The 14,553-nt window shown below is 46.4% G+C and overlaps 1 protein-coding gene across 7 annotated transcripts in view; it reads right to left on the reverse strand.

Moving 5' to 3' along the window:
* Window positions 1-817: 817 nt before the first annotated feature.
* NHSL1 (NHS like 1) overlaps window positions 818-14,553 on the reverse strand; it is a 238,176-nt gene continuing 224,440 nt past the window's right edge. For all 7 annotated transcript variants that reach the window (XM_079938914.1, XM_079938912.1, XM_079938916.1 and 4 more), the window contains 3 exons: window positions 8,914-12,162; window positions 8,259-8,391; window positions 818-3,536 (listed from right to left, as the gene is read on the reverse strand). In XM_079938914.1, coding sequence (XP_079795040.1) covers window positions 2,801-3,536; window positions 8,259-8,391; window positions 8,914-12,162 — 4,118 coding nt within the window. In that variant the 3' untranslated portion in view covers window positions 818-2,800. The remainder of the gene's footprint in view (window positions 3,537-8,258; window positions 8,392-8,913; window positions 12,163-14,553) is intronic.

A 14,553-nucleotide genomic window follows, 5' to 3' on the forward strand; every position in this document is an offset into this window, starting at 1 on the left:
CCACCCCAGAGCTGGGCGTGGTGTTGGTGGATGGGAAATAAGATCGAGAAACAGAAATGTCTCCTTTTCTTTCCTCGTCCTTGTGATTCCCCAAATACGCTCTCATCCCCACAGGAGAAGCAATGGTTTCAATCAACATTTTTCAGAAATAGGAGGGCAGAAATCAGATGAAAGTTGAGGCTGCTTCCAACCAACAGACCAAACGGTCATTTGTTTCTCTCCCAACTCTTAGAAAAACAAGGTGGAAATAGCTTAGCCCTGGGGCTTTAAAGTCTCGGGCTATAGGGAAGAGTCAATAAGTCTGTCCTCATTGAGTTTTTAAGTACATATGGGGCATTAACAGTATCGAGCCTCACAAAGTAGCAAAGCTGAAGGTGCCGTGCGTTGCCGGGGTAAGTCTAGATCCTTGTCTCCCTATATTTCAACCATGCTGTGAGAAGTTCTCGCATCTCTCTACACGTCACATCACCTGAACTCTCAGTCGATACCTTACTGGGATTTTATTCAAAAGTCCATAGGACACCTCTTAGAGTTGCTTTTCCCTAGGTCCTTTTGGACGGCACCACCCACAGTGTCTGTGATGGTCTATTTCCTCTCTGTTGGGTCCCCACTTCCCACAGGCACCTTTTGGTCATCACTGCCGTTCTGTTCGTATCCAGTGAAGCACTCAGCAGTTCTGTAACCAGAAGACCTAGCTCACCATTCAAAGATGCACGTACAAACAGCAAGAACAAAAAAGGTTCAAATGTTTGCTTTACAATTGTTTTATTCAAAGCAAATTTAAAAACTTAATATATTTTTCCTTTAAAAATGGGGATTTTAAAAAAAGCTTTATAATTAGTTTTGAGGGTGCTTATCTTACCTTCAACATAAATGATTTATATATTAAATTTGTTTTCTGATATCCACGTACATTCTCATCCTTTTTAGGTAGCTATGAAAAGATTTCATATTCCAAAGCCAATGCCACTTTTCTAAAATTTAGGAGAAAAGATTCTTGCGCCCAATGTAGCAGACGCTTTGCTCCAAGTGGTAGAAAGTCCTTTTGCTCTTGGTCAAATGTCAGGTCTTGATTTCTGGTTGTGTGAAAAGACGTGTTTTGTTTTCTTCAGAGGATGGAAGGAGTCTCAATTCTTTAGGTTTGTTTTTGTCTCAAAGCCGGGTCTAAAATGGGTACCTAATGTTTTACTGTATAAACCTTGTGATGGTTGGGCCTGTGCAGTCCAACTTTTAGATGATATTTTCATACCAAAAAAGATGAAAATTGGCAGCTGCACTGTATTTAGGCTAATAATCTCAGTCCTCTCATCTTAAGTCCTTCTGATGAAGACAAGACTGATTTTATTTAACCAACAAATAAAGGAGTCTATGTACATGGCAGTTGGAAGTGGTCACAAGAATATCACATAAAAATAAATACTTTACACACTTTTCTTCCATGTCTAAAAGTGTTAAAATTCTAACCAGAGAAGATTAGAAGGTAATTAGTGAACTCAACTATTTGTAAAAAATATAAAAACACACAAACCAAATGATGCAAAAAATCTTTTTAATCTAAAAATTCATTTCCCAGGGCTAATTAAGAGCCAAGGCCTGCCAATTTTTATCAGTTTATTTGACCAAAAAGAGCTCTTCAGCATTTTCTTCAAAGTAAGATAATATAGAATAGATTTTGATAAACCTTTCTAAGTGAGGACACGATACGGCAGGCAGTTCAAGGAAAAATAGCATTAACGTTTTCTTTGGTGTAACCAAAAGGATATCCAAAAGTTAGCAGATGTTGACGTTTCAAGTGATAAGAAATCGCCAACTGGAAGTTTCAACTCTGGTTTAAAAAAAAAAAAAGTTGTAAAAGGAAAGGCTCCACCCACAGTTCTGTAGTGCAAGTTTTAAAATTTAATTCTGAAAAATAATTTCATTTAATAAGCAGGAAACAAATTCCAGCAGTGTATCACTTACTCCTCTCCCCTTTCTCATCTCTGTTACCCTCTCTGTATGTGCCACTGTCATTTCAGCTCTCCAAGGAGGTCTCAGCTGCTGCTCAAGGAGGAAAGTCATTAAAAAATTACCTACATTTCTACAAACCAGGCTAGAAGTTGTGTGTCTGTGGCTGCACAGCAGCAGACTCCGAGTTACAGCGTCGCCATGTCCACGTATCTGTCATTTTTACAAAAAAGAAACAAAGCCTTTTTTCCCCAGAAAAAAGTACCTGAACCAATGAGTCACTTAGCCCCTTACCAACTTTTGGGGTAACCACTACATGGCCCCCCTTGAAAGCACACCTGTGCACATCCCCACCCGTTCTGTGCGCTCAGAACCAGCAAATCTACCCCCTCTTTCTCAGAAGTAATGGTCCTCTCCCTTCTGGAACTCATTAATTTCCATAAACGTAACACTTTTAAAGCAGTTACCACCTCGCTCAGAAGGCTCCATTACTCTACCTAGCTTAACGCTGTCTCTCCTATTTCTGTACATGCTGTATTTTTTTTTTTAACATAAAAAGTGTTCCAAATGCACACACATCCACATCCCTGCACACACACCCAGCATTTAGAGGAAAAAAAAAAAATCTTCCCCAGGAAGCACTTTTAGAAGTTAAGCTTCTACTTGCTTTTAAGCCACAGGGCAAGTGCCAAGTGAGTCCTAAATAGCCCTCCCTTTCCGCTGCGGGGCCGGCCGTGCCGGGCCCACAGCACAGATGCTGAGCGGGATCCGTGGACAAGGCAGGGAAGGGTACCTGTCAGGCTTCCCAGAGCGCTGTGCTGCACATCTCCCCATGTCACCTGGGAGGTTCTTGCCCTTAGCTCTCTTCCCTCTGGGGACCTCCACGCTGTTCTGATGGATCCGTGCCCTCTGCGCTGGGCCGCCCCTCCGTGGGGCCAGGAGCCTGCGCCCCCCGCGAGGCAGCGGGCTGCCCTGCACAGAGCAGGCTGCCCTCACCCACTCCGTCCCCCACCAGTGCTTCCAGCGAACGCCCCCTCAGAGCGCCCAGGGGCCGGAGAGCCCTGCTGTCTACGGGCTCCGTGGCCTCCCCTTCGCCCTCTGAGATGACGGTCATGGGGCTGCTCTGGATCCGGTTCCGCACGCTGTACCGGCTGCTGGCGGCGGAAGGCGGAGTTCGGCTGCGGCCGTACCTGGGGCCAGAAAAGGACAGACTCCGCGGCATCGAGCCTTCGTTCTTGGCCCACTCCTCCTGGGCCCTTCTGTTCTTGCTCGGGGAGCAGCTTGATGGGCTCTCGGGGGTGTCTGGCGAAGGCTCCGACTTTGACCTCTGGAATCTGGGGTCTGTGTTCTTGAGCATCTCGGCTGCGGACATGCGGGCACTGGTGTCCGACCGACTCCCTTTTTTCAGCAGCAGAGCTTTGAAGTTGTCACTGCTGGTGCTGGTCTTCCGGATGCTTCTCTGAATCGATCCCACTTGCTTCTGGGAGGCCAGGCTGGGGGCAGCACCAGTGGGTGTCACTGGCGGGGAGGGAGAATGGTTTCGGGAGTGATCATCATCGGAATCTTTACGGCCAAGGACTTTCCTCTTAGACCTGAGATTTCAGAACGTTAAGATGAAGGTTAATTCCCGGGGGGCCACTGGATGCCCACCACATCCACCCTGCTTCTCTCACCGCATGTTAAGGTCACCATCTATTATTTTCACTATGGAAAGTACCAAACACCCAGGCACAAAGAATAGTTCATTGTATTACTATGTGTGCCCATGCCCCAGCTGTGATAATTATTAACTTATGGCCACCCTGTTTTCATTTCTACCCTCACTGGATTACTCTGACACAAATCTCAAACATCATATTATCTTACTTTGGATAGGACCATTTCCAGCGTTTTTAATCACTGCCATTTCTTACTTAACTCTTCTGTATGGGACTGAGGCTGAGTGAATTTCATGGTGCTGGCACTCGAACGGCCTAATACAGGGTCTCCACCCCCGGGCCGCGGGGTAGCGGGGCCTGTTAGGAAGCGGGCCGCACAGCAGGAGGTGAGCGGCAGGCGAGCGAGCGAGCGAAGCTTCATCTGTTGCTCCCCATTGCTCTCATTACCACCTGAGCCATCCTCCCCCCTCCACCCCACCCCGTGGAAAAACTGTCTTCCACGAAACTGGTCCCTGGTGCCAAAAAGGTTGGGGACCACTGGCCTAATAGATAAGCCAACTCCTAGAATGTCCCACATACTGAAACAGGCCCCCACCTCAGGTTCTAGAACAACTCTGCAACTTTACACTCTCCATCATTCTAGAGTTTGGCATAAAACCAGCTCTCCTTGGCTCTTACTGGACCATTCGTCAACTCCTAGAAATCCAATTTTCTGGAAAATAAGAGTGAACCTTCCACATCAGATCCTGTTGCCTGACTGCAGAGAACCACTAGCCGAGCAAGCAAACGTGAGGGATGTGGGTAGCATGTGAAAGAGGAGGGGCCTTCAGGAAAAGTAAAACTGTCCTGGGGGAATTTCTTATAACCAGTCTCTAAGAAACTCCTGGCTAATGTGTCTTCTACTGAGAATGCATTAGAGAAAATAAAGCAGATGTACCAAGTGGCCCCTTGCAGGTCTCTTCATACCAACAACTCAGTGTGGGAGGAATCTCTCAGCTAAGTGGAGGTGGACTGGCTATAAGGAAACTCGATATATTTACTAAAGATGTGGTTATACCTCTTTTTCTGCTATAAAATTCTAGAACATGCAACAGGCAAAGGTTGAGAGGATGCTGTCCGAACATAGAGATTAAGAGTTGAATCTGAGCAACTTCTAGCTGTGTGACCCTGGACCAGTTTCTCATCTATTTACAAGTTTTCCTGACTTGTAAAATGTGGATGATGGTAACAACCTCACAGGTTTGTGAGGATTCAGTGGGATAAAGGACCTCTGGAGTCACACAGACCTGGGTACACCCACTGCTAAAGCTTCCTTGCTCTGTAAACTGGGGCATCTTAAACTTTCTCATCCTGGTTCCTGTCTGGAAAAGAGGAATAACAGTAGACAGTTCAGAGCTTATCAATAAAGATAAATGCAGTCATAGCCATAAAGTGTCAGGCATAGAGTAGGTGCCTAACAAGACTTTCAGTGTCATTTAGGGAAATATAATTCTTCCTTCCTGCTCTCAGCTCAGGCTTCAGCGCTGTTTTTACCTGTCCTGCACATCGAGGCACAGGGGAGGATGGGCCCGTGACGGCTGCCCTGGGCTTGGTGCTCCCAGGGTCCTCTCTGTGCTCTGGCCAAAAAGAAGCCACTAAAATGGAAGACAGGAAGTGGTAAAAACCCAATTAAGAGGCTGAAGGGGGTGGCCAGGGCTGACATAGCACCAGCCCCTTCAGGACAGCAGAGACTGGCCTATGATACTTTGGTTCACCAGTTCTGTTCCACTGTCAACAAGAGCGTTGCTCTGGAGTTAAGTTGCTGACCCACTGACAGAAACCACAGAAACAGTAACACCTCAGAATTTCAGAACTGGAAAACATTTAGGTGGTTTGGTCTGACCAGAGAAGGTAATCGAGGTCTAGAGAGTGAAGTCATACAGCTTAATACAAGAAGGAAGACCTGATGGAGTACCTTTCCAGTAGAGCACATGACCTCACAATTTATACTGTTTGCTTCCCAAAGACATCTCTGCTTATCTGATTCTTGTAGGTGTTGGTTTGTGGCTTTTAAATGTGGCTTTTCTGTTTGGCTTTTACATGGAGAAGGCGTGCTGAGATCCACATAACGAGCCATAGCTATGCTTGATTAAAGCTACAACCTTTAATTGTAGATTTAGAATGAAGACGGGAGACGGGGATTTATAAAAGTATTGCTGTTTGTCAAGAGTAACTGCCCGCTAAAATGAGAATTAAAACTAAATATATGAATTCTCTGCATATATGTATGTATATATATACACACAGACTATAAATATGTGTGTGTATTTCTAAGGAAAATGGCTATAAAAAACGCTTGAACAATTAACACTGGCTTAAAAACTAATTACTTCAAAAAAAAATTTAAATTACTTCAATGAGGATAAAAACTTCACACCTCAACTGGTGTTCTACATTTTCCATCTGGCTTTAAATCTGAAGTGAATTAATTTGCATTATAAAATGTGAAAGCTGTGTTTCTTTAGATACTCTTTAATTTAGATTATTAGCTTAGGTACTGAAGGATATAAAATAAAGCCCTAAAAATCACAGACTTTAGATGGCTTCCTATTATGTCTGCTAATATATTATCTATACCTATAACTCCATCTACTAAAAATTAGCCTGCGTCTATCTATCTATGTATCCATCTATCCATCCATCTACTAAAAATTAGCCTGCATCTATCTGTCCATCCATCCATCCATCTACTAAAAATTAGCCTGCATCTATCTATCTATCATCTATCTATCTATCCATCCATCCATCTACTAAAAATTAGCCTGCATCTATCTATCTGTCTATCTATCTATCCATCCATCCATCCATCCATCCACTAAAAATTAGCCTGCATTCTCACTCTCACTCTGTAATCCATACCCTACTCAGTCCTTCCTTCTGTCGTGTACACGGAACAATACAGACTGGCCAATTTCTGCATCTGCAGCAGATGTAACTTGTTGGTAGGAGAAACCACAGTCTTTTAGTGCCTTAAGAAGGTTGCCACAATAAAATACAGAGGAGATCCTTGGTATCTTGTTAGGAAAAGTGTGTAGTAATGTGGCCCCACAACAGTTGGGGTTCTCTCTGAGACCAAGTATTTAGTGCACAGAGCAACCAGGCAACACATCTTCTCTGTGGATGCTGTTTTAAATATATATGCCTGCATATTTACCAACCCAATGCATCCCATACCGAACAGGAGAAGTTGAGCCTTGGAAGAATTTCCTGACAGTTACACAGTCATTGAGAGCTCGTTAGGTGTCCAGCATGACTCGAGTTAGAAACATCAGCGTAAACCTCTAGACATGTCACTGAAGTTGCTTTCAAAGGATGTGGAATTTTTATTTCCCTATTTGGAGGAATAATGTGATCACTAGTTACCTTTTTATTTCTAATGAGAGCACAGAGAGCGGTCAGACAATGTTAAAGAGGCAGTCTTTAGGGTATATTGGGACATTATACCAGTAGTGGAGTCAAGAGTTAAAGAACATAATTCTTGACAAACACCTTAATTCATCAGCTTGGTTTTTTCCCCCCTAAGTTAGAATGTTTACATGTTGCACGAGGAATCGCAGGTAGGGACTGCACAGCCTCTGCTTTCCATCTCATTCAATAACAGTCTTTTCAGTTAGATTCCAAGAATTGGGAAAGCACTGCTGACACAGGTTACTTACACAGAGAATCAAATGATTTTACAGGATGTTTAGTTTCAGGAGGAAAAAAAGGGACCTTGATTCAGGGACCTTGGCAGCACAGGGGCATTCATAAGAGTTATCTGAAAATACTATGGTAAAGAATTTTAGAAGGAAGTAAAGGGTTTATACAGCATATAGTTTAAAGTCCTTGCACGAACACAATCATATCCATTTTTACAATGAAACCGTTGTGGGAGTACTCAACTGTTTATGGCCAGAAAAATGAGGTAGTAAATAAAACTTTAGTGCTAAGTCATATTCACTCTTCAAGGTGATCACATGTAAAGAGTACAACAGTTCAGGCAGTTATTCTGAAAATTTTACTCTACATTTTTTTTAAACCCAATAACTTCTTATGCCAGTAGATGGCACTAGCAGTATATAGTTAACAAGCAAGTTTAATTCCTTTTGCTCCTGCTTAAAAAAGATGCACTTTTACTGAAACATTTAAGTAGCCAAAGATATTACACTATAAAATCGTAGTTTTTCTGTAAAATGAAAATAATAACAGCAATAAAACCAAACACTGTTAGGAAAGAAGAAGTCCCGTACGGCTAGTCTGTGCATCTTAAGTCCATTAGAACACAGCATCCCTCATCCTGGACTGGACCACTGGCTACTCTAACCCAACTCCTGTAAATATCCAATCAAATACAGCGACACTGCATTTCTTGCTAGTAAGAGAAGGGCCAACCAAATGGCATCATCACGTTGAGCCTCTGTCCCCCATATGATCATAAAAATCAGTGGAACTAAGTAAAACAGAAATTGGAGTCAAGGCAAATAAAAATATAGAAACAAACTAAGAAATCAATAATCAGGTTAATGAAGCCTAACTGGGTGACAGCAGAAACCTCAAGAAAGAAAAATACATTGAGAAACGATTTGGAAAGGGGGACTCATAAAGTAGGTGCAAAAAAGAGGAAGGAGTTTTGGATACCTGTGAATAGCTGCAAAAAGGTCTTCCGTGGTCCGGGGTCTACTGGGGGTCATCACCTCATCACTCCCATCTTCCTTACAGAAGTCACAGGCCTCTGAGGAAGAACCGGCTGTGTCAGCCTCCGGTACCCCAGCTGTGGAGAAACAAGCAGGCAGACACAAGATGCACAAATGACTTGAATTTCAGTCCTTAGCCAAGCTCCCAAATATACTTCCCTACCATTCTGACAACGGTAGAATCACAGGGAGAGGCAGCAGGGCCTGTAGTTTGATATTTTACAAAGATGGGGAAAATGACACAAGCATGACAGTCACAGCTCAGGCTTTTCTGTTAAAGTCTAGATAAACTGACTGAATCTCCCTTAAATTTTGTTAGAACATTTCTTTGCAGCTCTCCAGGGAATTACTCACTGCTATTTAATACCCAGCCTGCTGCCGACCACTCCACCCCCTCTATTTTCTGCGCTTCTGTAAGCTCTACCCTTAGATCTAGGTTAAAAAAAAATTTTTTTTTTTCAGAGAAATGCCAAGTTGGTAACCTAAGTACGAGGCAGCGCAGGGAGTCCACATACTGCTGGCTTGAACGTGAACGTGCAGCAGCCCTGTTCGTCTCAGCTGCATATGGTCAGAGGGGAACAAGAGAAAACCAGACTCACGCCCTGGGTCCTGCAGAGACAAACAGCTCTCCACGTTGTCCCCGGCGTCCGCACAGCGCTCGGCGCCCGGCTCCTCCCGCGAGGGGGCTGGCGAGGCATCGGGCTGCACCATGGGGACATTGGCTTCCACTCTGCCCGGGGACTCAGATCTTGAAGTTCCTCCCGCAAGAACCGAGCTGCCAGAGTCGGTCTCATCGGAACCAGCCCCGGCTGCACACTTCTCTCGTGCCTCTCCTCTCGTGGGGCTGGGCGACGCTTTGCTCACGTTCTCTGCGGGCTCCGCCGTGAAATCTCTCTGCGGAGGTGGCACCACCAGGAACAGTTTGGGCTTCTTGGAAACAGGGGGGGGCTTCCTGCTAGGCGACGGGCTGGGGGGTTCATGGGGCGGGGCGGCCCCGGGTCCGGCCTCTGCCTCCCCGGCACGGCCCGGGCTGCGGCTCGGGAGGCCACGCTCGGCTACACTGTCTTGGTGACCCTGAGTCGAGCTCTTGGCAGGAGTCGGGAGCGAGCTTGTCGCGGAGGCAGGCTGGCTTTCACTCTCCATTTCATTTATGCTATTTCGGGATTTCAGGAGAGCAGATGGCTTTACATGATACTGGGGAACAACCGGAGTTCGTTTTTCCTGAGATGCATGTTCACGTAACTGTGCTACCTCGGTTCCTGAGTTCTTCCTCACCGGCCGCAACTGCACCATCTGCAACGCCTCCGTGGTGATCAGGGGCATGGGGGGTCTACCGCCCTCCTCCTTGGTGGAAGGCTGCCTGCAGGCCTCCCGGGAGGGCTCTGGCTGGCCAGCTTTTTTGAAAGAAGGCCTGGCATCTTTCATCAATTTGGGGTCAAGCGGTGGGGCGGGCGGGGGCACCGAGGGGGGGAAGGCAGGTGGTGGAGGTGGCAGGGAGGCAGATGAGTGCAGAAGACGGGGGCTGAGTGCTGTAGGTGTCGGAGGAAAGAAGGCGTTGGTGGGGGGACAGAAGGGCGTGAGAACTTCTGGCGGTGGAGTGGGGAAGAGGGGAGAGTCCGGCAGAGGCGAGCCCTCGGGGAAATCTGCCGGTGGAGGGGGAGGAGGGAGGAAAGGAGACTTGTCCCTGGGACAGGGAGATGGGAGAGAGGGCAGAGGAGGCGCAGCAAGGGGAGCGGCCAGCACCGAATCTAGCCTCTTCATGGTTCCGCTTCCTTCCGTAGACGTGCTGGAGGAAAGAGACGTGGACGAGGAGGAGATGGATACTGAAGACACCAGAGAGGACTTCCTTTCTGGCACCTTGGGCTTGGGCTTCCCCCTCCCATTGGCTGGTGACACTGACTTTAAAAACACAGGCACAGGGGTGAGAGTCGTGGGTGTGTTCGACTGGCTGGAATACCCACTGGATGGAGAAGTGACCCTGTGTGACTTCTCCGGCGATGTGATCTTTGGTTTGACTGCGCCATCGGGCACCGGGGCTACCGCGGCCCTGGACCCGTCCGGGAGATCGCGGCCTGGCCCGTTTCCGGGCGATGCTGCGCTGCCAGCTGGACCCGCCCCGCCCGTGTTCCCCGGGTCCTCCTGCACGCCCGTGTAGTCAATGTAGTAACCCCACGGGTCTGTGTACTCGGACTTGACGCTGCTCGTGTCGCTCTGTGCCGGTGTGACCCCGGCCAGGGCGTAGACGTTGGGGGTGGTGGCGGAGGTCAGGCTGCTGCCCGCGCTCACTGTGCTCTGGCTGCGGGAGCGAGGCAGCCAGGGCTCTTCGAAGTCACTGCACGGGCTCTGGGAGGGCGAGCTGCCGCCCTTGCCCGGGAGTTTCAGCTGCAGCGAGTGCTGGAGCGAAGCGATCAGGCTCTCGTTCAGCACCTGCCCGTTCGACTGGACGCTCTTCTTGGGAATCCTGCGCAGAGAGTCTGTCCGAGAGGGTGGCAGGGGAGGCTTCTTCGCTTTCTTCAGAGAGATGTTTCGAGAAAGGTTTTTGTCTTGGCAACTCGACCGGTCCCCTTGGTTCTTCCGCGCTCTTCCATCAAAGATATTGACCACGCTGTGCCTCGGGTTCCCAAAGCCATCGCTGCTATTGCACACATTCCCAGGTCCGTGTCCAGAGTTGGTGCGCAGAGAAGTGTAGTAGCCATCGTGGTCCTCTGGATACACGGCCCTGGCATCATCTTTGTTGGACGTCTGGTCCAAACTGCCACTGCTCATGTTACCTACAGGAGTGGAGTAACCAGGAGTTGCCAAATGTGGCTTCCGTGGGGACGCACGCCCACTACCCGAGGCACTGTATTCCCAGGGCTCCGCGCTGCCGCCGTGTCCCCTGCCTCCTGAATGACTGGACTCACTCTTGCTGTTCAGATCCTGGGGGTGGACCGGGAAGCTCAGGTTGTTTCTACAATTATAGGCCATGGCCTGGGACCCATTCTCCCGATTTGCGGGCGTATTTAGAGAGACCGCAGAATCACAGAGGGACAGCACAGTGGTTGCACTGGACGAATGAGGATCTGAGGCCTGTGAAAAAATGGTGGGGTGCCCCTCAGTCCAGTTACCACGGGGAGAATGATGACCATCTTTCTGCCTGGAGAGGAAGTGGTCTCTGGATTTGATCTTTGTGTATGAAGACGAACTGGTAATTTTACTGTCCAGCTGCCCTAAGCTCTGAGCAGTGTGAATCACAATAACCTCTGAAGAGGAGGAGAGTGCGGCATTTGGGATGATACTGGTGGAGTAGGTCGTGTGAGGAGAGACTACGCATGCCGGGCTTGTTACGTTTTCACCCTCCAAGTACCCCAGCTCCTGGGATTTGGGCCTCAAAAGTGTTCCAGTCCCTGGGGCAGCTCCTAGATGTCCGAAGTCTTTGTCTACTTGCAGGTGACCCCTCTGGTAGGCGAGAGTTTCATCTGCGTCTTCTGCAGGGCGCAGGGCACCCAGCCGTGGCTCCAGGGACTGAACGTTTGTCCTCGCTCCAGACCGGGGGAGACTGTGGAAACCAGTGTCACTGTTGAGACGAGAAGGGAACACGACACCCACAGAGTCGCTCAGCACAGACATGTTCCCAGAGGAGCCTGGGAAGTGACTCATCTGGGCAGCAATGCCTTGCCCCTTCTGCGCCCTGATTCTTCTCATCGAAGGTGGTACGATTTTCACTTCTTCAGTCTGACAGCTGGAATCCCTGGTTTCTGAGCGCTGCCCAGCAGATCTATAGCCATCGAGCCTTCCAAGCGTAGAGTAGTGGTCTGGGGTGTCCACTGAGTGGCCACCGACATCATCTTGGCCAGTGCCCCCCAAAGCTGGAGATAAAGCAGAAAGAGGCTTGTCACCTAAAAATAAAAATCAGTATCTTAGTTCATTACCTTGATCTCTCACCCTCTTCTGACTCTGTTCTGTTGTACTTAAAAGAAAAAAAACCTTTTCTATTTGGTCTGGTTTCTTTTTTCCTGTAAGCACCTAAGAGAAGGTTTAAGTATTGACAGTTACTGATAGCCCCTAAAATGAAAATCCTTATTATGAATTTTGGGTACTTCTCTTAATATATACTTCAAATCCTCCTATAGATTAAGTGCTGCATATAGGATTCTCAGGTACTGCCTTTGAGATCAAAGCTGAGTGCTTCTTGGAAGGTTTACTTTTCACATAACCTCCTTTTTGTAAAGGTAGCCTTTCACCCACCTGGTCATTGCACAGAACAGCCATCAAGCAGTGACTGTCTTTTCCAAAGACAGATGAATGTAGCAGTTCAACAATAGGGCTACAGAGATACCATTTATGAGGGATATTGGTATAAAACATTGTTAATTACATTAATTTTTTATGTCAGAAGGAAATCCTAAGAAAAAGAAAAATGATATACAGGCCCATCTGTGTTTCAAACATTTCATTATCCATGAATAACAACGCTCTTCTATCCATCTTAAGCCATTATCATCTGTCTGCTGATGACATTCAAAATTCAGTAGCAATCTGTTGTGTTCTGGTGGGGAAAAAGCAGCAGGAACAGATCCAGTGAACACTTCCTCAGTTTAGGATTATTCATTTCTTGGAGCTTTACAACCAAACAGAAAGAATAGTATGTTTAAAAAGAAAAGAAGCAGCAGCAGCACGAGGCAGCGTTTACAGAGAGGGAGGAAAATGGATGAGAAAAATCCTGAAGTGTAGGTAAAGGTTTCAAGCTACCTAGGAAAGAAGAGAAGCTTAAAAAAAAAAAAAAAATCATGAAGCCAAGAACTTACTCAAAGTATAAATAGAAAAAAAATCAATCCATGCATAGTAAACTTTAGGACAAATTAAATCTTGAAAAATAATAGCAAAACCATAATTTTTTCTATGTTGGTATCATCCAACAAGGACCAACTGGCATCCCTGTTTACCTGGACAGGGACACTGGTGATGATGGGATTCCTGAGATCTCCCTTCCTACCCCACTTCAATTAACCATCATATAGCACATGTCCCTGACTGCACAGCACAGCTCATCCAAGGAGCAAAGCATAATGCTAAAATGGCAGCAGTGGTCTTGTATCAAATGCACAGGAGATGTTACCCTGCAACGAAGGCTCCCAGCATAAAGCTCTTTCCTTCACTGTGATGATGGAGAATCACTTTTGTACCTGTATCTTTGGCAAAGAAGATCTATTTCCTCCTCCTACCCTCTGCCAAGTATACTTACTGCACACACACACTCACGTGCACATGTGACGTTCTGCCTCAGAAAGAGGGGAAGTGGGCAAAAGGGCAGGAACAGAAGAAAAACCCACTTTAAGGAAAGAAAAAAGGTGCAAGTTTTTGCAGTTTAGTATTTTAGAAGGTGGGGGGTTGACTTGTAGTTCTGTATCAGTTTGCACCAGTTCAATTCCAAACATTCAGCATACCTTATTATGTTAATATCTTTTTCTTTCAAATTTGCAGTAGTTTTTACATGAGGTCAGTGGTAGATTTTTAAATGTCTTTAAGGGCCATAAACAAAGTCTTGATTCTTTCAGGTAACAATTTTGCAGGTGAAACCATTCTAGGCTTCTGAAAATGGGACTACAGCCATTTCTTTACCACCTAGAGCTCAATACTATTTTTTAATTAAAATAACAATGCTTTGGGCTTCCCTGGTGGCGCAGTGGTTGAGAGTCCGCCTGCTGATGCAGGGGACATGGGTTCGTGCCCCGGTCTGGGAAGATCCCACATGCCGGGGAGCGGCTGGGCCCGTGAGCCATGGCTGCTGAGCCTGCACGTCCGGAGCCTGTGCTCCGCAACAGGAGAGGCCACAATAGTGAGAGGCCCGCGTACCGCCAAAAAAACAAAACAAAACAAAAAAAACCCAATGCTTTTCTAAAGACTTCTAAAATATACATATAAAACAACTCTGATATTATTTATCACAGGGACCACCAAAATTCTATTCCCAAGACAGATCCTCCAAAATTTTCACAGTACAAAAAAAGTGTGACAATATTACAGGACACAGATGAATGCTATCTTCATTAAACAGCAAAAATTACAAAAATAGGACTACAAACAAATACAGTCGGCTCAGGTGCTGCTAAAAATCTTGATGGGATTTACCTGATTTAAAAATAATTACACCTATTTTTTCTTTTACTTACTATACAATACTACAAGGACTGCCCAATTTTTAAAAAACACATGTAATCAAAAATGATAGAAATCTACAAGTTAGTTTTACTTAAGGT

This window comes from Stenella coeruleoalba, assembly GCF_951394435.1.
Source record: "Stenella coeruleoalba genome assembly, chromosome: 12".
Taxonomy (NCBI): domain Eukaryota; kingdom Metazoa; phylum Chordata; class Mammalia; order Artiodactyla; family Delphinidae; genus Stenella; species Stenella coeruleoalba.